This window comes from Melozone crissalis, unplaced genomic scaffold, assembly GCF_028551555.1.
Source record: "Melozone crissalis strain CALT ecotype California unplaced genomic scaffold, PUWL_Pcris_2 ptg000034l_1, whole genome shotgun sequence".
Classification (NCBI taxonomy): Eukaryota; Metazoa; Chordata; class Aves; order Passeriformes; family Passerellidae; genus Melozone; species Melozone crissalis.
Window position 1 is genome coordinate 1,765,147 of NW_026535812.1, and position 22,475 is coordinate 1,787,621.

Here is a 22,475-nt window from a genome sequence, read left to right on the forward strand (position 1 = left end):
GTGTGGGGATTGGCTGAAATTACAGAGATGAGTTCAAGGCACGGGGCAAATTGCAGAAGAAACAGGATTTCCTGCAGTCTTTCTGAGGGAAGGACACAGACCTGTTGGAGGGCTGACCCAGCCTGCACCAGGACTGTCTGCAGGCCCTGCCACACCACTGAGCACTCTGGCATTAGTGTGCTAAAATCCAGGAACCCGTGGTTTTTCCCCAGTCTAACATGACAGAAATATTATTTTTAATACTGTATAAGGCAAAAGGAGACATTACAGAGAGGGAGGGAAGGCTGGAAGGAGCCACTGCTATCTGCTTGGAGAGATTTGTTTTGCAGTGTATTTTCTGTCTTGATTTAATAGCGACTTGGCTCTTTCCAGCAACTAGGCAGGGGAGGAGGGACGGGAATATGTTCCCAGTCCTTGGCCAAGAGTGTCCCAGGGCGTCCCGGGCGTGACCTCTTCCATGTTTGTTTTTCTTTCCCTACCACTGACCCAGATGCCGGGATTTGAGACTCGGGCCCTCGTGGCCCGTTGAACATTTGCCCCCTCTGGTGCAGCATGTGACAGTGGCATGCAGCAGGCGGGGAACGGTACCTGGAGCTGTTTTTCTCCCCAGCACACTGTTCGGTCCGGCTGCGCTGCAGGAAGCCACAAGCCGTGCGGAGAACGCTGGGAGCGCAGTGCCACCCTGTGGGGACGGGGACAGGGACAGGGACAGGGATGGAGCCGCTCTGCTGCCCGCCTGGGCACAGCAATGGAGGGGAAAACCTTCCAGGCACATCAGGCACCCCGCACACAGCAAAGGAAAGGGAAACTTCGGTTTGGCCTGCTTTATTTAGAAAACAGCCGCAGTGAATGTTCCGTGGAAAAAAATTAGCGTTCATTTACATTTGCAGCCTGTGCAGTCTCTTTCTTGGGAATGACAGCAAGGTTTGCAAACTGAGAAGGATTTGATTTGGTCATGCAGAAAAACCAACAAAGTATCTTCAAACAAACAAACAAACAAACTGGTTCAAACTTAATCTAATGTGCCAAACACTGGGAGAAAAAAAGCACAGCTTTGGAAGACACAATGTTATAACCTACCAAAGTTACAAATATTTAATTCCAAAAGCAACTTCTCTTTTTTCACTAGTAGGTATTGCAAATCCAACTTAACACAATAAATAGGTGACCAAACTCTGGGACCAGACTGAGCCAGCTCAAGCACATTCCAGGGTAGATATAGCTGGGAAGTAAATTTCCCACCTACATTTCTTTGCCTGATTCGAGGTATTGTGCTGGCAGGAGTAAACTACAGCTGGTCCTTTTGTTATTCTGTGGAGGGAAGGAATGAAGATAACTTAAGGACCTAATGTACAAACACAAGGACTGAGCATATATACAAACACCCCAGAGGGGCTGCGGTGCTGTTCCGTCATTGCTCCCCAGCTCAAAGCCGTGCTCGCTGCAGTCCGTGCCAGGCCAGAGCTCCTGCGGCTCAGACAGAAACTGCCCCGGGCACGACCTTACGGACGGGCGTGTAGGACTTCCTGAGGGTAACGCTGCCGTGGTGAGACACCCCCCGCGGCAGGACACACTCCTCTGTCAGCTTCTGAGTTTCAGGGTCCCAGCAGAGCACTGTTGCAATGACTTCGTTCTTTTCATCCCGGCCGCCGGTGATGAACAGCTTGTTGTTGCAGGGAGAGATGCCACAGCTGGCTCTCTCGTGGCTGAACTGAGTCACCAGGCACCACGTGTCCTCCCGGGGGCTGTAGGAGTACAGAGCCTTCATTGCCCCACCTGCGAAGGAAATGGACATTGGTTTGCACTGGCCATTCCTGGAAGGGATTTTAATTCGACCATCCACTTCAACAAGACTGTGTTCCTGACATTTGTAAGAATGGTTTGTGCCCCAAAGCCAAGAAAAAACAAGGTCACGGGATACTTTATTGTTTTGAAAGCCTGATCTGCAGAAGGCTACTTATTGTTCATAAGGCTGTGGAATTTAGGGATAGAACAAACTGCTGCTGACCAAAGAGCACCTAGCAACAGATCTTCCTCATACCTGCTGCTCCAGCTTCAGAAAAATGCCATTTTGTTTAAAAGTCCTTAGATCATGGAGGACCAGCTGTGGTAAACCATCACTGCTAGAAATGGGAACAGGATTTTCCCACTCATTCCTCCATCCATTAATCCTCCTTCTTCCTGGAATTGGTGGCTTTCAAAAACCCTTCCTTGTGTAGAGTTTGTCAGACTGAATCAATAATCTTTCTATGGGTTTGTTAAACAGAGTGTGACCTTCAGTTTCTCTGTGTTTCCCAAAACTGAAGTTATTAATGATTCTTAGTAAAGGTTCTTAGTGCACCTTTTCAATCTTGCAGTGTCCTTTTCTCTTGAAAAAATGGCCAATACCTCAATTCTCATGAAAGGCTATGAAAATATATTCCCTCCCAAGATTACCAGCAGCTAAATGGTTCTTATTCTGAAATTTGCAGGCACTGAATGGGTCTTCTGTATTAGCTGTAAAGGATCCCAGAATTGTTAGGGTTGGAAGAGACCTCTGGAGATTACCCAGTCCAACCCCTGTGCCAAGGCAGGGTCACCTGGAGCAGGTTACACTGGAATGCATCCAGGTGGGTTTGGAATCTCTGCAGAGAGGGAGACTCCACAGCCTCACTGGGCAGCTGTTCTAGTGCTCTGCAACCCTCAACATAAAGAAGTCTTTCCTCAGGCTGAGGTGGAACTTCTTATGTTGTAGTTATGGTAATTGTTCCTTGTCCTGTTCCTGGCCACTTCTGAAAAGAGTCTGGCACTGTCCTTCTGGATAGGGAAACCTTGAACCTTGGTCTTATTGATGAGGGCAGCAATGCCTGGCATCCTCCCTGCTGGCAAAGTGAGCATTTATCTGTGGTACTTAGATGCTGAGTTTGACAATACTAGTGCAGCACCTGAGGGGTGATCAGGTCATTCAGAGGTGACATAATTGGAACTGAAAACAGACATTGTTAGTTGTGGTGATTCACCTGGCAGTTGGCAATTAATCAGTCTGGGTCATTTGATTGCTTTGGATGCAGTTATCAAATGCTCTTTTATCTTTTAAACTTAAGATGGGGCTGATTTCTATCCACTTGGAGTAGATTTGTTTCTCAGATAGATAAACAAGAGATTTACTAGTGGGTGTTGCTGTCTGAAAGATGCTGAATGAATGTGACTGGAGTATCATGTCCATTTTATCAGGAGTTACGTCAGCTAGCCCATAAGTCATGTGCCTTCTCTCTGTCATCCTGTGCAAACAGGGTGAGGTCAGCTCCAGTGCTGAGGACAAGCATGAGGTATTTTTGTACACAAAAGGGGTGTGTGTGTGTGTATATATGTGCACACACATGCAGATTATAAATCTCCCTCCAGAGCACCATTAATTATTTGGTGAATACTCCAGCTCTATGCCAGCTCTCAGCACCATATTGATTACATTGGAATTCCCTGCAACAAGGCTGAGAGAGGGAGGGGAAACTTTTCAGAGCTCCTGTTTTGGAAACAAATGTTCTTCTTTTCTTTTGGTTTTCCCAGTACCACCTGGAGATGTGTGCAGGCTTTCTCCTCCCCCCAGAGTTCAACTCAACCATCAAACTCTTGTTCTTCCATTCTGGTGATTGACTGAATTAACCCCAAGTGCAATCTAGTGAAGGGCTCTGGGTCTTTGGGTCTCAGTGGCTCTGCTCCTCTGACCTGCTCCTAGTACTTTTATCCCTGCATAAATCCTGTATGTGGTGGGTTGTGTAATGCCCCTGGAGAGGAGAGAGGACATGATGTAGCCATGAGATCATGCCCTTGCCACTATGAACACATCTCTGGCTGGCTTTAAGCTGTCTGGGCTAGCTCCAGCTTTCCAAGACAGCTGCCATGCTAACAGGGATTTTGACACGGTGACCTTTGCCTACTGTTTGTGAACATCCTGGATTCCCACCCCTCGCTAATCTCACCGGGAAGAGCCATGTGATGACGCTCCATGTGGGTGAAACTCACAGAAGCACAGGAGCAGGCCCTGCTGGGTGCAGCCAAGGAGAGCCATGGTGCTGCACTTACCCACCACGTAGATGTGGTCCCTGAAGCTGGCAGCGTTGATGCACTTGGCCTCCACGGGCATGGCAGCCCTGAGGCTCCAGGCGTTGGTGGCCGGGTCGTAGCACTGCGTCTTGTCCGTGGCCAGCTTCCCGTTGGGGCCGCCCCCGATCACGTACAGCTTCTTCTTGTAGCTGGCTGCTGCAAAGGAGCTCACATTGACCATCAGGGGAGCAGCCTGGCACCAAAGAGAATCATTAGCAACCATGGGGAGCAGTCACACTGATGCCCGTGGGGAGCATTCACTTTTTAACAGCTGAACTGAAAAAAACAAATCTCTCACGAAGCAGAGCCAACAGACTGTATTGCTAAGCCCATTCCTTCCAAACTTCAGGAACCTCAAGAAATCAATGCAGTTTAAGTTTCTAGCATGGGGAGGGAGCCTGCAGAATTTTAAGTCAGGCGTCCCTTTTTAAGCAGGGTTCAGAAGATGATGTTTCTAAGGATAAGGGAAAAGAATGTTTCTTTTCCATTTTTACATTTTCTTAAGACTGCAAAAACCCTTAATAAAAATATGCTATGTTCAAATGCTGAAATTAAAATTACTTTATCAATAATTCAAAAGCTAAGAAATATCAGAAATGCCAAAAATCTCCTTTACATGCTTCTGTGCATTGCAAAAAAGCACAAGAAATTTGTTTGTACTGATCTTGCTACTTGCAGCTGTGATTGTTAAAGTCATCCACATTGCTTTGTATAATCCAGAGACAATGGGCTGTATCTGCTGTTATGATGCCTAATCTCATTACTGTCATGGATTAATTAGTTGCCTAATACTCTCCTCTCATTATTTGAAGTACAGTGAGTAGAACTGGGGGGGAGGAGTGGGTTTAATCTTGTCTACTTTCAAACCTGTACTTTCACTTTAATGTATAACCCGTACTATATATAAGGCACAGCTTGATAGACACATTTTGTATACATATTAAATGTGTCAGAGCAGTAGTTTTCAGCCTGTGCTCTGGCTCATGCATACTATATTCTTACTCCTTGATTTATGGACTACTAGCTTTAAAAGCCAACTAAAAAATTGAAAGTTAGGCATTAGATGTCTCATAGGAAATGACTGGCTGGCAATCCGGGGATTTTTACCTTCTAAAGGATATGCATTTCTATAGAAAAAAAAATAGGGTTTTTAAAGACCAGAAATGCTTAAAAGAATGATACAAGATCATTTTGATGAATCCAAGCCCTAAGATTTTCTGAATAAAACATTCCAAATAATTAAAATGTTATGTGATGCAGCCTCTTACCTCTGACCAGCAGTTATGAAAGGGATCATAAGCTTCCATGCTGTTGATTCTCTGCATGCCATCAAAGCCCCCAATGACATAGACTTTGCCACCCAACACTGCCATTTTATGTCTCCAGCGCCCAATGTTGAGATATTCAATTTGTATCCATTTGTTGATGGAAGCATTGTATTTCCAGACATCATGCTTTGTTTCTTTGCCACCTGTAGTGTACATGACATGGGTAAATATGATAGCACAGCTTGTATTTACTTCAAAACTCCAGTAGGCTTAAAATTGTGTTCTCTCACAATGGAAAGTAAATCCTTATTACTCATTGTTAACTGTTACAACAGAAGAAAATTTCTGCATTTAGAAATCTATAGGTTTAATTAATAAGTTATAAGAAATTATAAGTTTACTTAGTAGTGAAGGAAACCGAACAATTTCTGCAGCCAAATATTCAGTGAAGATAAATCACTGTTCCTCACTTTACCAGACCACAACCACTTTCATTTCAATACTGTGTGCATGACCAACCACACAGCAAGGTGACATGCAGGAGATTTTTGTGAACACCAGGGCTTTGCAGAACTGCTGCAAAGGTACAAACAAAGGTGATTTAAGTAAGCTAGTGGAGGATGCTGCAGCTGGTAGTGCCAAATCCCTTGAAGACAGGCATGCACTGGAAAACTGCCAGGTTGTGCAGGGCAGATCCAGCCAGCCCTGTGGTTTGCATCATAAAGCAAAAGACCTGACTGAACTCCTACCAACAATAGTCCTGCAGGACTTGCAAGTTTTACTATTCGACCCTGGGACCATATGGCTGGGATCTCATTTTTGTGCTTCTCCTTCTGGTCTCTTTCTCTACAGAGTTGAGTAAGCTTCATATTTATAGCTTGAAGATCAAAACTGGAGCATGCAAACTCGTTCTAGAGCTGACCTGCAAGTGGATCTTTGCTTGTGCTAAAGCAGAGAGCAGTGTTTTAAACAGAAGCTGTTGTTTGCCTACAGTTTCTGGTGTAACTGTAATACAAACAGATCTAGTTAAGCCTGAAACCACATTTACAGACTGAGTAGCTTATTCCATCATCTGCAACCTGATTAAACATTTGCTTCACTGGTGAATATACTGAAAAGAGAATTCATATTCCATTGAGAAAGTGTCTGCCTTCATTGGTATTCTGTAGTGCAGGCAGATCACTGCAAACTGATGGAGCCTATCTCTGGTCCAAACAGCAGATTGAATGGGAGATAATTAGCATGCTAGAAAGAGTCGTTTGTAATGCTTTTGTCCCAGTATTTTTCACATGTATGTGGTGAATTTTATTTGCACTCAAATAGCTGAAGTGGCCAAAGGGGCTGAATGCAGCATTCATGGCTACAATGGGGCTGAGAGACTGCAGGTGTTCCCTTTGGGCTTCCTGGAAATTTCCCTTTGACTTGAGCTTGTGCTTTCCTCCACAGGCTGAAACCCATGTAGTAACTTGAGCTGGACCAGTGGGTGAATTTGCTGCACATCAGGGGACAGGGAGAGATTTTTGGAGGTTTATTTTGTTTCTGTTTTTCCTCTGGACAACAATTCTTTCTAATTTCAAGAGAATTTGTACCTAAATTAGTAAAAGCATCAGAATGGTGAATGATAATTCATGTCATTTTTAGTTATGCTGCAAATGTAGTGTTTCAGGCCATCCAGTCAAAGCATTGAAACTCTTTTGGGGAAATCATGATCTAACAGTAGTCATAATCTTGTGCAAAGGACTTTCCTATTTTTGAGATGCTCAAGGAGCAGGGAAGACTCCAGACTGTACCAAGATATGGAGGGAAATGAGCCCAAGGAAGGGGAGATGAAGTTAGGAAAAATGAAAGTCAAGTTAGAGTAGAAGCAAATTAGAGGAGCGAAAGAAAGAAAACAAAAGTAGACATGCAGGAGGAAGCAGCTGTTTAATCAGGATTGAGACACTAATAATTGGTTTAGCTGAGAAAAACGTGCTAATGGCTTTGGTGCACTCAGCCTTTTATTTGTGTGCAAAGGGCAAAAAGGTGAAAGGCAATGAGGGAATGGAGAGAGGGACTCAGAGATATAAAAGCAAGCAGAGAAGGAAGAGAGAGAAGGTGTGAGAATGGAAGCAAAGGGAAAGCCAGCTTAGACTCACCACAGCAGGGAATGTGTTAGCCTGGCCTGGAGGTAGCCTGGATAGAACATAAAATAAAAGTGGAGAAGAGACATTGGAAAAGATGTCAGGAATAAAAGAATGCAAAAGGCCTTGAGAAGGAGGAAAGAGCTACAAATTGAAGGCAAATGGAAAAAAGACCTCTCAACTCAAGGGTGTGAAGGTGAGGGGAATATTCCCTAGTTGGAATGTTGGACTTAGGTTTCTCTGCACCTTTTAAAAGAGGGGCTAATGCCAGAAACTCTCTATGGTGGACTAAAAGGAAAAAACTTCTTTATTTGCAGTTATGGAAACAATAATCTGTTTCTTATTCCAGGATAAAGCTTTAATAAATGTTAAATTGGAACGAAGTATCAAAAATATGTGGATTCCCAAAAGAAAGAATGCAGTGGAAGATATTTGAATAAAGGCAGTGGATCACTATTCACACTTAAGAAAAGCATTCACACTTTGGCCTACTCTCCTCCTTTCTACTCTTCTGTTTTGATGGAGCAGAGAATCTGGTGGGCAGTTTTGCAGAAAGGAAGTATTCTACCAATGAATGCCCTGCTCTGTGTCATGGCCAGTAATGCCACAGTGATGAAAAGCTTGCTGTCTCTTTTCCTCTGGAAGCAGAACAAGATCATCCAACTTATTTTTTGACAGGCCATCAAAAGCAGCTGTCAAACTGGCTAACGAGCTTGATTTTAACATTTTGATTGTCAGAGTAAAATCTCTGTAGCCCTGGGATCAGACCCCTGTGTGGAGCTCAGCTGTATTTGTGTGGGAAGTTAAATACATCTCCTGAAGCTCTTGGGATGGTGATCAGCACACGAGTTGTCCAGACCCACCCTGGGTGTCTGGAACATGGGATTTCATCTGGCTTTGACAGTTTATACTGCCAAGTTAATAACTGTGGGTGGGCAGGTCTAGAGTCCTCTGTGATGGCAGCTTTCAGGGGGCAGCCAAACATCAGTGACAGTTCCCTGCAGGTTCTTGACTGACTTTTGCAGAATGACTCAGATTCTGGCAGGGTTTTGCTAATGCATGTGGAGCTTCAAATGAACTCGTCACGAGAAGATGCTGAAGTGATTTGTCATTTCATGTCTGGTAAACTGTTCCCAAGAACCCTCCTGTGACCTTGTCCCTGTTTGGGGTGCTGCCCACATGTACCTATGCATATGTTGTTTGAAAAGGAATCCTGTGCTCAAATCAGAGCTAGGCAGTGTCCTTACACATCCAGTGCTCTCTGGAGCATGTCCAAAGCCAAAACATTAAAATACCTGCAGTGCTTAATTTTTCTAAAACTGCCACAAGCATGGAATTGATAAAAGCTGAAAATAATCATGAGAACACTTTGCTCCCCTCTTGCACTCCCAGTCAATGTCTTGTTCCTTACCTGATATGTAGACTTCATTTTTCAGAGTTATGCATGCAAACTCCACCCATTTTTTATTCTCATTCTCTGGCTCCTGCTCTGTGATTGGTAATTTTGCTACTTCCAGACGGCTTCTCCTCAAAGGATCCAGGCAAGTCACTTCTGCCACAAACTTCTCATCTTTTGTACAGCCCCCTATGATCATAAACACCTCAGACTGGAACTCGTGCATCCTGGGCTTGGTCCTTTCTGTAATGATCTAAATGCAAGTGAGACAGAGTGAGTACTCAGGGCACTTATACCTACAATTACAGAAAGGCCCAGTGACCTTTTCTTTGATTACCTGTTTTTCAAATCACAGCAGGCTTACATCAACTGAACCAATCAGCCAATGCTTTCTAAGCTGAAAGCCTGAAAAGCATCCTAGAAGCATTCAGTAGAGGTTGCTGTGTCCTTCTTTCAGCAGGATTTTTCCAACTCTGCACTTACATGCTTTTGCCTACCTACTAGGATCCTTTCCTTTTAGGAATTACCAGGTTGGCACCAAGAGCTATGCAGGTGAGCAGTAGTGACAAGGCTGGGTGCACGTCAGGTGCTGAAAAGGACAGGTTTTATTTGGGTTTACAGAGTGAGAGCAGGGTAGGGGGGGCCCAAGTTTTGTGTATGCCTTGGGGAGCTCAGAGAGAGCAAGAGTGCAGGTAGTGCTAGCAGAAAATAAATGCTCTCATTGTTTGTCCTGAAGAGATATGTTAGTGTCAGAACAATAACAATTCTCAGCTGTGGAGGGGTTATTTTTATTTGTTTCTTTGTGTATAAGCTCTTACCTCAAGCCAAAATTAGAAGACTTATTTAAAGCCAGCACCAGGCTCTGAAATGTGCTTAGCTCTAATTTACTGCTTGTTGGCTCAGTTTGTTGGCCAGGTCTTTGTTTCAGGGACACTGGAGAAGTTCATTTGCCAGGTGATGCTCACCAGGAGCAAAGAATGCAAGGGGTGCTTGGAAACTTGTGTTCTCCTTGGAGGAAATGCTTGCAAACAAGACCCACAGGTTAAATGTGTGTCAGGAGGCAACTTGCTTAAAGTTTTACCTCTCTTTCTCCTTTTACCATGTTTCTATAAATCGGTATCATTTATCCATATTAGAAGATATTATCTACGCAGACACGAATCTTGCATTTTGACCATGTCCAGAAAATGAATTGCACATTTCTATAGAACGTGAGTCCCGGAACTTGCCAGCTTCCAGGATTCTGTTTGAACCTGCCTGCCACCACTGCCAGGCGTCAGCCCCGGGGAGGGCAGCTGGCAGGCAGCCTCCCGCGGCTGTGCCTTTGAAGATGGGTGTAATTAATGGTGCGCAGCCCGGGGCAACACTCCTTCATCTGCCCGCACGCACCTGACAGCGCTGCTCAGTGGGACAGGCTTGCTCTGGGAGCTCCCTCGGACTGGCCGGCACTGCCCCAGCTCCCGAGCAGGGTCTCACACGGTCACCAGCGCAAGGAGCGCTTGGGCTGTCCCCCTGCCCTGTGACACAGGTGACACAGGTGACACAGGTGACACAGCCCCGTGAGCGATGGGCCCACAACGCCCTCCTGCCCTCCTGTGACTCCACTGAGGAGGGACACGTTTCCTCACTCCTGTTGTGCAATCTGACCTCTGGGTTGCTCTCCCCTCTCCCCCATATCTTGGCCAAGGAGATGTGACTGATACCCAGCTTTCCAAAGGCAATGGAGGAACCTGAGATCCACCACAGCCTGCACTGAGCAGGCAGGACAGGACTCGATGGGGTGTCAGGATTAATGTGTCTCTCTGGGTGCAGGGACCTCTGCAAATGGCGGATGGGCAGTCCTCTCCTCTGCAAAGACACTGTCTTCTTCACAGGAGGGAGAATATTTCCTTTATGAAACATTTTTCCCATAAGTAACAGGGGAAGATGCTACATATTCACATTTGAAAGAGTCATTACAGATTGTGGCATGGTTTGGTGGGGAGATTATTCCTCTTTTCTTAGGCTTGAAGTAATAGCTGAGAGGGTGAGGTGTCAGGGCTAGCACCATTTGCTTTTTACTAGGGAAGCTGCCTGGGGTCTTCATTTAGCAAGGGTGTGTCTGAAGGGTCAAGCTCAGATGTTCATAAAAAGGAAACTGTGCACTTTGTTTTAAAACAAACAACCCACCAAAATCATCTCAGACAGCAGAATAAATTCTGAGGCCCATTTTGACTTTTCAGTAGCGCCAGTTAGTGGAAATTCAGTGTGATTACCTTTTTCTGCCCCATGGCGCTGCTCCTTTCAAATCAATTTTTGAGCTGAAGCATGAGACATTTACAAAGAGTGGCTAATACCTTCCTGTTTTACTCACCTCATTGCCTGACAGATGGTACATTCTTGCTTCTTGGAGCAAAGGAAAGACATCTGGACACTGTCTAATGAGTTGATCAGCTTCAACAGTCTCTACAAAGTACCAAGGGTCCAAGAGGGGCAGCCGGACGTTCTCCAGCACGCAGGGCAGGAGGGAAAACCGCTCGGACTCCTTGAAACGGACCCAGCTCATCACGGTTTCAAACACCTGCGCCTCCTCCGTGACGCAGAGCTCGTCGCTCTTCAGCGTGCTGCACAGGATGTCTGCCGGCAGCTCCAGGAACTCCTCGTAGTTCAGGACCTGGGTGAAGTTCTGGATGATGTAGTTCTGTACCTGCTGCTTGAGGCTGTGCAGGGCGTGGGCATCGGCCAGCCTCAGGATGCCAACGCAGTTCTCCGGCTGCAGGGCTTCGGTGAGAAAACTGGCACAAGCATCTACCATGCGCAGGAACTGTGGGCACAAAAAGCTTCTATAAGCACAGAAGGGTTAATGAAAACTGTCACAGGGGAGCTATGGAGCAACCAGCCATGCCCAATACAGCAAAGAGCTGGGGGAGACAAGAATTGGATCATCTGAGCACAGGTATCTCCCAAGATCTGCAGGTTGAAATAAGAATTTCTTCCTCCCACTGCTTTTATTCCCTCTGCATCCAATTGCTCCTTTCCCCTCTTGCAGGATGCAGAAGACCTGTGACAGTCATGAATTTTCTTTATTTCACAAAAGGATTTCCTACTATTCCCTTTTCCTCCATGAGATCTCCAAGCACTGGCAGTCATGGAGTTACAAAGCACAAATAAGGACCCCAGGCATCCAGTTTGCTTCCCCTGCTTCATCGTGCATGTCAGCTCAGACCAGCTAGAACAGAGTCTGAGTTTAGAGTGAAGGCACTGGCAATCATGGAGTTACAAAGCACAGATAAAGACCCCAGGCATCCAATTTGCTTCCCCTACTTCATCTTGCATGTCAGCTCAGACCAACTGGAACAGTCTGGTTTTAGAGTGAAGGCACTGGCAATCATGGAGTTACAAAGGACCCCAGGCATCCAGTTTGCTTCCCCTGCTTCATCTTGCATGTCAGCTCAGACCAGCCAGAGCAGAGCCTGGGATTAGAGTGAAGGTGGCTCCACTGTCTGCGTTTATGCTACCGCCATCCAAACTCCAAATGCATCTTGTGAGAGCAGTGGGAAATGAGCGCTGAGGTCTGGGAGGTTTGGAGTGTGCTGCCCCAGAAGGAATGGGCAGCAGTCCTAGACTGGGGTGAGTGGCAGGAAGAGATTGACTATCAGCAATTCTTTTGAGATTCCTAACAGACAGGAGTTTCTGGCAAGAATCTGTTGTGGGGGAGGCCTTCAGAGGATCCAGTGACCTTTGTCATCACCATTGGCTGAAAAAAATATTGATATGCATTTTACACACAGTCTCCTTACTCAGAGAACTGTCTATGTTTGCATTCAATAAGGCATCACAACACTGTCATAAATTTCCTTGGCAAAATAACCCCACCTGAGGTCCCAAATGCACATATTCTGGGCCACATGTGCCTGCGGGGTATTCCTAAAAACTGTGATCTGAGCTGGATTGCTGATGATTAATCAGGAATTGAGAACCAGTTTTGGGTAGAACTGATCAGTTACAGTGCTTCATCCTAATGGCTTTCCCATCACCTCTGTAATTTCAGGTACAAATACTGCCACTGAACAATGCAATCATGCTGTGTGCAGAAATCAAAGCTGTCAATTTTGAATCCCAGGGAAATATTGGAAAGGGTCTATATTTTATTCATGTTGGTTTAAATTAAAAAAAAAAGAACCAAACTTTAGAGCTTTCTGCTATCATTCAGTGTCTTCCCTCACACAAAATTTGTGGCACTGTGCAGAATACTTAAATCATGTATTTCTTTCTGAAAGATACTTCTGAAGTAGGAGGTGGTGAATTTATAGGTGTTAATAAAAAAGTTACAAATATATTGGAAAGTACAATCTTAATTTGTAGTAATACTTTTCATTAGCTAGAGTTGGTTTGAGACTGGTTGGTTGATGGGTCAGAGCTAATGCTGTGCATTTCCATCTGTGCTTTTTGGGTATTTTTTCCATCCAGGGTCAGCAAGCAAACCATTTTAACTCATGTTTTCTCACTGGGGAAGGTTGTGCAATAGTAATTGAGGGGCAAAGAGGAAGCGAAACATTTTTAAACACTGTAGTATGTAGATTTGTTTCAGTAATTAGAGTAGAATCTTCCAGACTCGTCGGTGTCGTGTTGACATATTTAGACTGTTTATCAGAGCTGAGCGATCGCAGACGCTGTGTACAGACTGCCTGGTTCCTGTTTTACGTTTAGATGTGGTCAAAAGTTTAGAGAAATGCAACTGACTGATGAACGAGGCTATGTGAGGTCTCAGAATGTGTGGCCACCACTGACATTAATTGTGATAAAAATCTATCTGTGGCCCACGGTGGCATGGTGGCACAGCTCAGTGGCACCACAGCACCTGCCACATTCCCCTTGCCTGCTCTCAGGGCTAGCACGAGGCAAGCACTTTGAACTCACCAGGACATTTCCTTGAGGATCTGAAAGGACTTTGCCACCAGCTAGGCTTCAGACCTGAGGCAGGTTAAGCATCAGCGTTATTAAGCTTATTAAGCATAAGCATTCAAAGTTGTCAGTAATGAGACACATAAAACCCCAAACCTAGCATTTGCCAAGGTCATTCATCGAGTCACCCGTGAGTCTGGGAATAGACCCCGAAACAACGTTCTCACAGCCTGCAGCAAACCTCGGTAGAGTTCTCTAATTATTCATACATGGCTCGTTAAGAGCAGTGCTGAGGAGGTGAAGGGAGGTGCACGGTGCTCTCACGGCCAGCAGGCCCCACTCCCTCACTGCGGGGCTGTTTGTGGCCAGGCAAATGCAGAACTGCGAGGTGTGGGTGTGAGAAACAGCCCTGCTGAGGGCTCCACCGGAGAGCCTGCGCTGCTTGGGAGTGAATCAAGGCAGGACTTTCCCTGGTTCTGCTCCTCATCTCTGTGCTGCACTGACTCCCCACCACTGCCTTCATTTAGACACTAAATTCCCCCCAAAACTCCCCCAAAACTTGCTGGCATATGTCAGTCAGTCCCAGGAGAGCAGGTGGCTGACTCAAGAGAGCATCAGAAGGAAGACAACTCTGAGCCTCTGCTCCATCTGCTCTGATTATTCTTGCAGAGCTCTGAATTTTCTGTTCGTCCACTGTGAGTACCCCTCCTAATGCCAATCCAGGCACTTCAAAAGCCCTCTTCCCTGAGAACAGTTTCTTCAGTAAGTTAGTCTTTCTCCTAATACCCATTTGAATCCAGGTTCTCACTTGCTAGAGACATCCCATACACTTACTTGGCCTCCAGTAGACTTTCACTCTGACTAGCAAAATTTGCTCTCTCCATATGAGTCTTTGCTTGTCTTTAATTCAGTGGTGGAGTGTAAGGAGTGCCAGCAGGCCTGCCTCCAGCTAGAGCCCCCAGAAAGGGAAGGGACTGGGGACTGAAGGGTCTCATTCACAATCCCTCTCTGCATGCACTGCACTGTGGGGCCGGATCCTGCACCCTGCAGCTGGTGACCCTCGGCTGCGGCTGCAGGGACAGTCCTGTCCCGGCTCAGCGGTGACACCTGCGCCCGAGGGACCCTGGCCAGAGCAGAGGGGCACAGCCCCCTGCAGGGCTGCTCCCCGGGGAATGGGGGCGATCTGAGCCCGCCATAGCCAGCTGAGGGGCAGAGACCCCTGCAGGGCTATTCCTGGGGGAATGGAGGCGATCGGAACCCTGCCTGAGCCAGCCGAGGGGCACAGCCCCCCTCAGGGCTGCTCCCCGGGTAACGGAGGCGATCTGAGCCCCGGCCAGAGCCAGCCGAGGGGCACAGCCCCCCTCAGGGCTGCTCCTGGGGAATGGAGGCGATCCGAGCCCGCTGGCCCCTCTCCCACCGGAGCTGCCCCGAAGGCCTTTGGTAGTAAATGGTGCCCTCCTGTCCATCGTGGCCTGCAGCCGGCACCCTGGCTCTGCCCTGCCCAGGGGCCTCGGGATGGCTGTCAGGTACTGGAGCCCTATTTCCCCTAGAATGTAAGTGGATTAACCCAGGGATGAGGGGTGCTTTGGGGTCAGTCAGGCCATCAAGGCTGGTGGTGCTTCAGCCACGGCCTGAGGGCAGAGCTGCCCTGCTCTGCTGAGAGGGGGCGGCTCGGGGCGTCCTCCACTGTTCCCACTGCATCTGGCACTTCCATGGCAGTGGGCATCACAGCCCTTGGCAATTCCATGGCAGTCGGCATCACAGCCCTTGGCACTTCCATGGCAGTGGGCATCACAGCCCTTGGCAATTCCATGGCAGGGGGCACCACAGCCTTTGGTATTTCCATAGCAGTGGGCATCACAGCCTTTGGTGACAACACAGCTTCTTTTCCATCTGCTCAGAAGCCTGCTTCCCTCTCACCATTTCTCTGCTTCCACCACCACAGTTGATGTGGTCCCTCACCCAAACCCTGCTGAGGGAATGGGGAATACAGAGGTCCCTGGGGGGCAGGAGCAGTGTGGGCAGGTCTGGAGGTGGTTGCTGAGTTCTGGTGAGGGAAGCAGGGCTGCCTGCCATGGTCTGGGAAGCAGCTGGGATCCTGACCCTTCCCAGGGTGAAAGGATGAGCAGCTCTGTGGGCAGTGTGGGTGGCAGAGGCTGCTGGGCGGGATCCAGGATGGGCGCCAACCTTGCAACTGCAGTGGCTGGGCAGCCACCAGTCCAGACAGAGGAGGTGACTGTTGAACTCATGTTGCAACTGTGCTTTAGGTGGAAAAAATTTGTCTGGCTCACTTGAGGGTGAGGCTTAGCTGTTCAGCTGTTCCAAACCCTTCACCTGCTTATCCCACTGTGGCAGGGATGCCTGCTCTCTCCAAACAGCCTTCCACCTCTTCCTACTGTCAGTTTTGCCTGCATTTGGTCAAAACTTACTAGAAGGGAATAAAGAAAGGCATCATTACATAAAAGTTTTTCAAAAACAGTTTCTAGAGAAAAGGAGATAATTTACATTGGCATATCTATACTGCAATATTTTACTTGGGAAAAGAGCCTGATTCCCACCTGGCTACAGCCTCCTGTCAGGGAGTTGAAGAGAGCAATAGGGTACCCTCTGAGGGTACCCTGTTTGGGTCCTTCTTTTCAATAAGGTCCCTTTTTAATAGTGTCCTCCTTTTCTCCTAACTGAGCACCCCCAGCTCCCTAAGCAGATCCTCACAGAACTTGTATTCCAGAAAGCAGAGTTCCAGAACTGCACAGCAAAATTTCCATGTAAGATTCAAGAATCTCAGTTCCCTCAGGAACCACAATGGTCACGGAGTTGGGTGTTTCTTGCCTTCCCAAATGAGAGGAATGGACACACACACACATTGGCACTTGGCAGGTTGTGTTGGTTACAATTTGTTAGCAATTTGCAGCATGGTAGCAGACACTGCAATTTGGTAGACCTCACAGGTGATTTACAGGACACGTGAATGCCTCGTGGACCAAAGGCTGAGTAACACTGCCCATCTCTGGCCTCCCACAGGTCCCAGGCCATGACTAAAACCCTTTACATCATGAGTTCTACAAAGGAGGATGCTAACTTTGGCTGGCAGGCCTCCATCTCAAGGCAGGGGAGACAGAGAGGCAAAGCAACTTCCTGCTCTGGCCAGCCATTCCAGCTGCTGCCCCTAACCCTTCTGCCTGACCTGACACTTGGGGAGCACTGCCAGGCAGGCAGCACATGGGAGCAGCTCTTGGAGGCACAGCCAGGCTCTTTTCCTGTTTGCATGGCACTCAGCACAGCAAAATTCCAGTACGTGGCTGCCACTGCTATTTTGTACCGTAATGTAAGTAAATATGAAGCGAAATGCTTCCAGAATCCATGAAATCAGAGAAGTTTGCAGTGTGCTAACCAGGGTAAGATGGTGTTGCCAGAACAGAGAGATGGGTCAGTGCAGCTGAGTTATCTGTACCTGAAAGAGGCTGGCAGCTTCCAAGACCTTCTGTACATTTTGCTTTGTGATGAGCATCTTGCTGGTGTAAGTGTAGTCCAGGAGTATATTCATGGTTTCTGCATCCACTCCTTTTAGTATGATCTTCTCCTCATATTTCTCTCTTAAGTCATTGCAGAACATGGCCCTGAAAAGAAAGGCATTTATCTTTTACTGCATTCCTGTTAGGATGAGGCATTCTGAAAACATTGGGCTATTTAGATTTCAACACAGAATACTCTGATTGCTTCATATTTTATGCAATTACTCCTGTTGAAAAGAAACAAGAAAATGTATTTTTGTTGCTCCTCTACCTCTGTATTCATGAGTTTGATAAGGCAATAGACACATGATGGATTCCTCTGTGCTGTCCCTTACAGCAGACCTGGGGCTCCATGGCAGCAAAAGGCTTTAATACCAGTGGGGGGCCAGGGGAGAATGGCTCATGGATTTTCTTCTCAATTAGAGTCCGACTTTTCTTCTGCTAAATGTTGGGATTGTAGAGTTGGTACCTCTTGGCTAGAGAAGCAATTGAATTTGCATGAACTGGAACTACTGTTAGGCAGAAAGTGCAGTGATTTCATAGATGTAGATAGCAACTCTTCTTTGGTGGATAATACTGCAGCTGGAAGGTGACCACCAGACATACCTTGGCACTAGGCAGATATGTCATGTGGGGTATAAATCAGAAATTCTATATTTTAAACCATTTTACATTGTGACAGCTGCAAGACAAACACACACATTTTCCTCTGCATATTCAATTCATAGATTTAAGTATTTCTTCCAATGCTTTTTGCTTTTACTTAGGAGTTTGATCAGCCCCTTCTTGTTCGCTGCATTCAGAGAACGAGATGTCACATCATTTGGAATCTGTCTCAACAGATCAGAATTACATGAGTCCACTTGTAACTGCATTGGTGAAAAACATGTGCAGATCTAAAGTGTAATTAGAAGCACTCTTTACCCTGCATTCCAAGCCCTTCTTTATTAGTCATACACGATGTTGACAGGACAATGCAACCTGGGAAACGGCTAGAGGTCCCAAGTCTTGGGCCATGCTTTTCTTGTAAAAGAAGTGCCTGAATTAAGCTGTCTGATTGACTGACATATCTTACTGGAACCAAGACATAAACAGATTTTATTGCAAAGCAGTTAGGCACGGTGAATGGCAAATGGATGGAAGATACCAGCTGCTACTTGCTCTAAGAACTACCTGTTCCTTACCTCAGCAGAAATGTTATAGCAAGGTCTTGGTTACCTCAGTGTGCAAAACTGCCTCTGGATAGAGAGGCCTAACTTTTGAGCAGGAAAATTGGGCAGAGAAGTTACTTGTCAGAAAAGTTGTTCAGCCAAAATTCTCATTTTTCCTTTCACTCAGCTCAGCTCATTGGAGGTTTTTGCTTCGCTACCCTGCCTCATGGTCCAGCTTCTGCCGCTACTGAAATCAGAATATTTCAAAGGCACTTAGACAAACGCTCCTTAACTTCAGTGACCACAAGACTGGGATCCATTTAGCTTCTGTCCCTCTGGCACTATCAAGGGATGTGTGGGCAGGGGCCATCTGAAAGCAGCAGCCCTGAGTTCCCTCTTCTCCCTGGGAATGGGTTTCAGCACAGAGGGGAGGTTGGCACAGCGGAGCTGTTTCGGTCGTGCGGGATTGACGGGTGCCGGATGTTTCATCTGAACGAGAACCAGGCCCATGGAGGGTGCAGGTGGTGTCTGCTCTTCTTCCTTTCATCTCTTAAGCTGGTGACTCCAGACTTGTCTTGACCCATCCCTGTCGGGCAGGTGAGAGTCTCACTTCTGTCCCACAGACCAGAGTGTTTCCTGGGGTCAGTCAGAGATACCCAGAGTGACAATTGTGCAAGGCTGCTCAGAAACCACCTCAGCATTCTGCTGGTGGCTGTGCACAGGGCTCTGGTCAAAGTGCTTTGGCCTATCTGTCTCCTGATCTTTGTAATAATTGGTTTAGAGCTGCCATCCACTCCCAATTTCGTAGGGTATGGATTGATGTAATGTGGCTGTGAGCTGCAGAAATTACATTCTAAAGCACGGTGCTCTCCCAGCAGTTCTGTGCTCTAGATCGTGGGCAGTGCTGCACGGGAGAGCTGACTGCTGTGCCCTTCCTTCTGCTCAAGTGGAGAGGTTCTCATTCCCACCCTGTGTGTTGGCAGGGGGAACACCTGACACCACCCAGGCTGATCAGGCTGAGCTTCTCTCTTGGGGATTAAAATGATGCCTCTGAATCTTTCTGAACTTACCCTCAGGAGGCTCTAAATCCTTCAGATGTGGTTACTTATTCCATTGTATGTTTTCCTGGTTCTTGTCCCTGTGTAATTCTAAACTGCACCTTTAAACCAACAGATACTCTAAAAAATGCACATCTGAATTGAGGGCCCAGTGCCAAATTTAGATACCCAAAAATGGGTAATTTTAGAAAAAATTCTAAGTTTTTTCTAATTTAAAATCAGAGAAATCTCAGTAAAATAAATGATGGGTTGCAGTTTCATGAAGCACTTTTTAAGCACTTTCCTACACTGGAATGCTTGTGCTTGGAATTATGAACCTGACTTCAAACAACCATGCTGGAGCTCGATGATGCTCTGGAAAATGGCTTCAACCTCTCCCAGCCCCATTCTCCCACTACTCTTGGGCAGTGCAGGATTAAAGAGCTACTGTTCCACCTTAGTCAGCTGGTGTTTCTCTTCTCTGCTTTGCTGTCATCACACAGGTAGATGGAGAGGTAATGTCTTTATGTCTGTGGGTGCAGGACATCACAAGAATCAGCCTATCTGCTCTGCAACAGTGCTGAAGAAGGCCTAGAAGGGGTTAGCTCTGTTTAAGTGCTCCAGTCAGCTGCTGTGCATTGCCCACACTGTGGCACCAGCCTCAGGAAGGGGTTGTGTAATGTGCAGGGGAGTGAAGCCCATGAGTCACTGGGTCCCTTTGCTTTGCTCCTGTGCTTGGCTGTTGGAGGTGCTGTCATAGCATGGAAAGTGCTCACAGGAGCAGTGGGATTTAAGAATTCCTTCTTTCTCTGGGGCCATGCAGGTCCCGGAGAGTTATGGCAAGATGAATGAAGGCTCCTTGTGAGCAGCAGAATCAGCAAAGCTCAGTTCCCTGCAGGCTTGTGTCCTCCTTTCCCTCCTCACAGTAACCTCAGCTTCCCCTTCCTGAGCCCTCCATTCTCCCTCCTTATTCCTCTCACACACTTCAGGGTCCCTCCCAGGAGCTCAGCTGTGTGCTGGCTGTGCCCAGGGCAGTGTGGTTGTTCTGGGCACTGTGTGCTGCCTGTTACCCTGCACTGAGGGTGCCAGCCCAGCATCTCTCCTCTCCCAGCTGCAGATTTCCATCAAATTCAGGGAACTTCGTGTTTGAGATTTCCATCCTGTGCCAAATGTGACTGAAACTAACCCAAAGAGTCATGACAAGAGGCACTGGCAGACAGTGAGATGCAATAAATCTCAGCTCTGTGGGAAGCCAAGCCAAACAGAAGCACCCAGAGGGGCAGACCCTGCACACATGTGCAGCTGCCTTGGGGTGGGATGACTCCAGCCAGGTGTCCCCCCTCCTTCCAAGGGCCAGGCTGTAGCTCAGGAAAAGCTCAGTGGAAAGCTGGCCAACAGCTGCTCTCATAAAACTATCTTACCTGGTTTTAACTGGGAAGTCCTTCTGATTGCATCACCTTTACTTATAGTGAAATTGGGGGTTTTTGTCAAAGCATCATTATGATAATTTTGATTTTAATTTGTGCATCTGCTATCCATTGTGCACACAATGCTGGTAAGAAATATTTGGGCATCTCTGCTTTTAGCTGTATATTTTCTCAGATGCAATAAATGTAGTCTCTCTGTAGAAATAATACCTGTCTCCAAATATTCACAGACACAATCTCTATTCTAGATTAGAAAAGCAGAACTGTTCTGGCACTACCAGCAAAGCTTACCAGACTCCATTAAAATTAGCTTTCTGCTCATGTCACAAGTGGTCACAGGTCCTTTTTTCTCATGTTTCCTCTGTAGCTGTTCAGTCATCTGACCACTTTAGTGGTAAAGAAAAGAAAGAAAAAAATCCCAGCCATGCAAATGTGATGATCTAAATGATATTGTCTAAATGATAATGGAAAATCTGTGCTAAAACTGATACCAAGTTCCTCTGTGTGTTTAAAATTTGTTCTTGTTGGCCAGTAGTCTCAGATAGAATATCTATTGTATTGAAAGAATGAAAAATTCAAGCAGACCAAAAGGAGACAGTAAAGTGGCAAAATTGCTTTCAAGGAGATATTTCCCATTACAACTGATTTACAGATGGAAAATTCCTTCTCTTTCCTCCTCAAAAATTTAATGAATATATATTTTTACCCCGGAATGGTAACAGGACAAATTAGCAAGTTCCAGAAACCCACTCCTGTTTCAATAAAAACACCCTGCTATCTGAATTCCTCTTTGCCCAGGTCCCAAAGGGAGAAGACAAGTGGCTAAAGTTACTGGGTAAAACTCCCTTTTCTCATGCACTTGTCTGCCAATATTCTGTCTTCCTTTGCATGCCTCCAGCAGACTTTTTGAGTGCTGGTATCATAACTCCAGCAAATCTACAACTTGGCACCTGCCTTATTTAAATCTCCGACTTTGAAAAAGCTGGAAGACGTAAGGAATTAGAGGCTCACTGCGAATTTGCACACTTTAACACCCAGTTTGCACTCCTTGGAGACCTACAGCTCAAGCCTAAGGAGCACAATAAGTGTATTGGTTTTGTTGGTTACAAGCCTTACCTGAAATAATTGCTTGCTGCAGCAAGGACCACTCGGTGACAGGAGAACTCCCGGCTGTCCACGCACAGGATGACGTCTGTGAGGGAATTTTCAAGGCGGAGGTTCTCCAGGCCGTTCTGGAGCACCAGAGAGAGACCTGTGTCGTCAAACTTCACCTTCTCACCGCTCGACACTTCCACCAGCTCCCCCATTTTCGTGGAGCACTCATTGTTCAAAGAGATCTCGGGCTCCTCAGAGCTCTTCTCCAGCGTGTCCCCCATTTTCTGGCCAGCCCCGTCTCATTCTGTTGGTGCTTCGATCTAAAACGAGCTCCTCAGCTTTGGGCAAATCACACTGCAGAAGTTGGGCGGATTTCCTGTCCAGAGGTCTCTGCTTATCTGTAGCTGTCACACACACATAACAGGAAGCCTTGCACTTTCTCATCCTGTTAACACAAACAAAGGGTAGGTTTTTTCAGTGATTTTCAGGCAGTATCAGCGTG

At 46.7% G+C, this 22,475-nt stretch overlaps 1 protein-coding gene across 1 annotated transcript; it reads right to left on the reverse strand.

Annotated features, from left to right (window-relative positions):
• Positions 1-850: 850 nt before the first annotated feature.
• KLHL6 (kelch like family member 6) lies at positions 851-22,254 on the reverse strand. Its single transcript, XM_054282768.1, has 7 exons — positions 21,995-22,254; positions 17,203-17,368; positions 11,221-11,670; positions 8,883-9,120; positions 5,352-5,554; positions 4,063-4,276; positions 851-1,776 (listed from the first exon to the last, which is right to left on the reverse strand). The coding sequence occupies exons 1-7, from the start codon at positions 22,252-22,254 to the stop codon at positions 1,475-1,477; spliced, it is 1,833 nt and encodes a 610-aa protein (XP_054138743.1). The 3' UTR covers positions 851-1,474.
• Between the last annotated feature and the right edge of the window lie 221 nt (positions 22,255-22,475).